Source organism: Apis dorsata, unplaced genomic scaffold (genome assembly GCF_000469605.1).
Source record: "Apis dorsata unplaced genomic scaffold, Apis dorsata 1.3 scaffold_85, whole genome shotgun sequence".
In the NCBI taxonomy this organism is placed as follows: Eukaryota; Metazoa; Arthropoda; class Insecta; order Hymenoptera; family Apidae; genus Apis; species Apis dorsata.
In genome coordinates this window covers 21,031-21,852 of record NW_006263383.1, presented here as the reverse complement: position 1 = coordinate 21,852, position 822 = coordinate 21,031, and the positions used below count along the sequence as shown (strand labels likewise).

The 822-nt window shown below is 25.5% G+C and overlaps 1 protein-coding gene across 1 annotated transcript in view; it reads right to left on the bottom strand.

Moving 5' to 3' along the window:
- Positions 1–822, bottom strand: part of LOC102673016 (elongation of very long chain fatty acids protein AAEL008004-like) — a 17,710-nt gene that overhangs the window by 2,527 nt on the left and 14,361 nt on the right. The window contains exon 3 of the mRNA XM_006611183.2: positions 362–604. Within this exon, the coding sequence (XP_006611246.1) occupies positions 362–604 (243 nt within the window). The remainder of the gene's footprint in view (positions 1–361; positions 605–822) is intronic.

The window sequence follows — 822 nt, the reverse complement described above, 5'->3', positions numbered from 1 at the left end:
ATGTAACAAAGATCAGCTAGGTTAGGTAATTTTTGATTGTATAAAAAGAAAATCTTATTTTCACGATTGAATTTGGAGATTGATTATATGAATATTTATAGCATTATTTGTTATCAATATTTGATATGATACGTTTAATAGAATTATTTTTTAATATTATTCGATGAATAGATGTAACAAAGATCAGCTAGGTTAGGTAATTTTTGAATCAATGTATTTCAATATTTTAAAATTATTTTACTTCACTTATATTGCACTATCAAAATATAAAAAAAAGTTTAGAAAAAAGTGGTAACAATTAAAATAAAATGTAGAAATATAACCTATGGATTGGCAATCAATTATCATTTAATAAACTTACCATTTGCATAGTAGTCAGGTACTTTTTCCACCATATGTACTTCTGATATTCAGGGCCCATTGCAGCCACCATATAATAGAAATACATTATAATATGAACAAAAGTGTTTAAAAGGGCAAAGAAAGTGCTATGACCGCCTGGTGCGAACTTCAAGCCCATCCAAACTGAAAATGGCATTATGCCATGATGGATTACATGAAGCGTTGACACGTGCTGATTCTTTTTCCTCAGAATGAAAAAGAGCTGAAAAAAAAATATTCTTAATATTTTGTCGTATAAACGATCATATTGTTAAATTTATTTTTAATTTTTATTAAATTTATGAAAAAAAAGGAGGGAAAAATTAATCATTTATTTTACAATTGTCTCGATCTCTAAAAAAGTTAAATTGTGTTAATTTTAAAATGGTAAAATAATTTTATTAGCTAGAAAGTTGATACTCGATCATTAATCTTTATAAA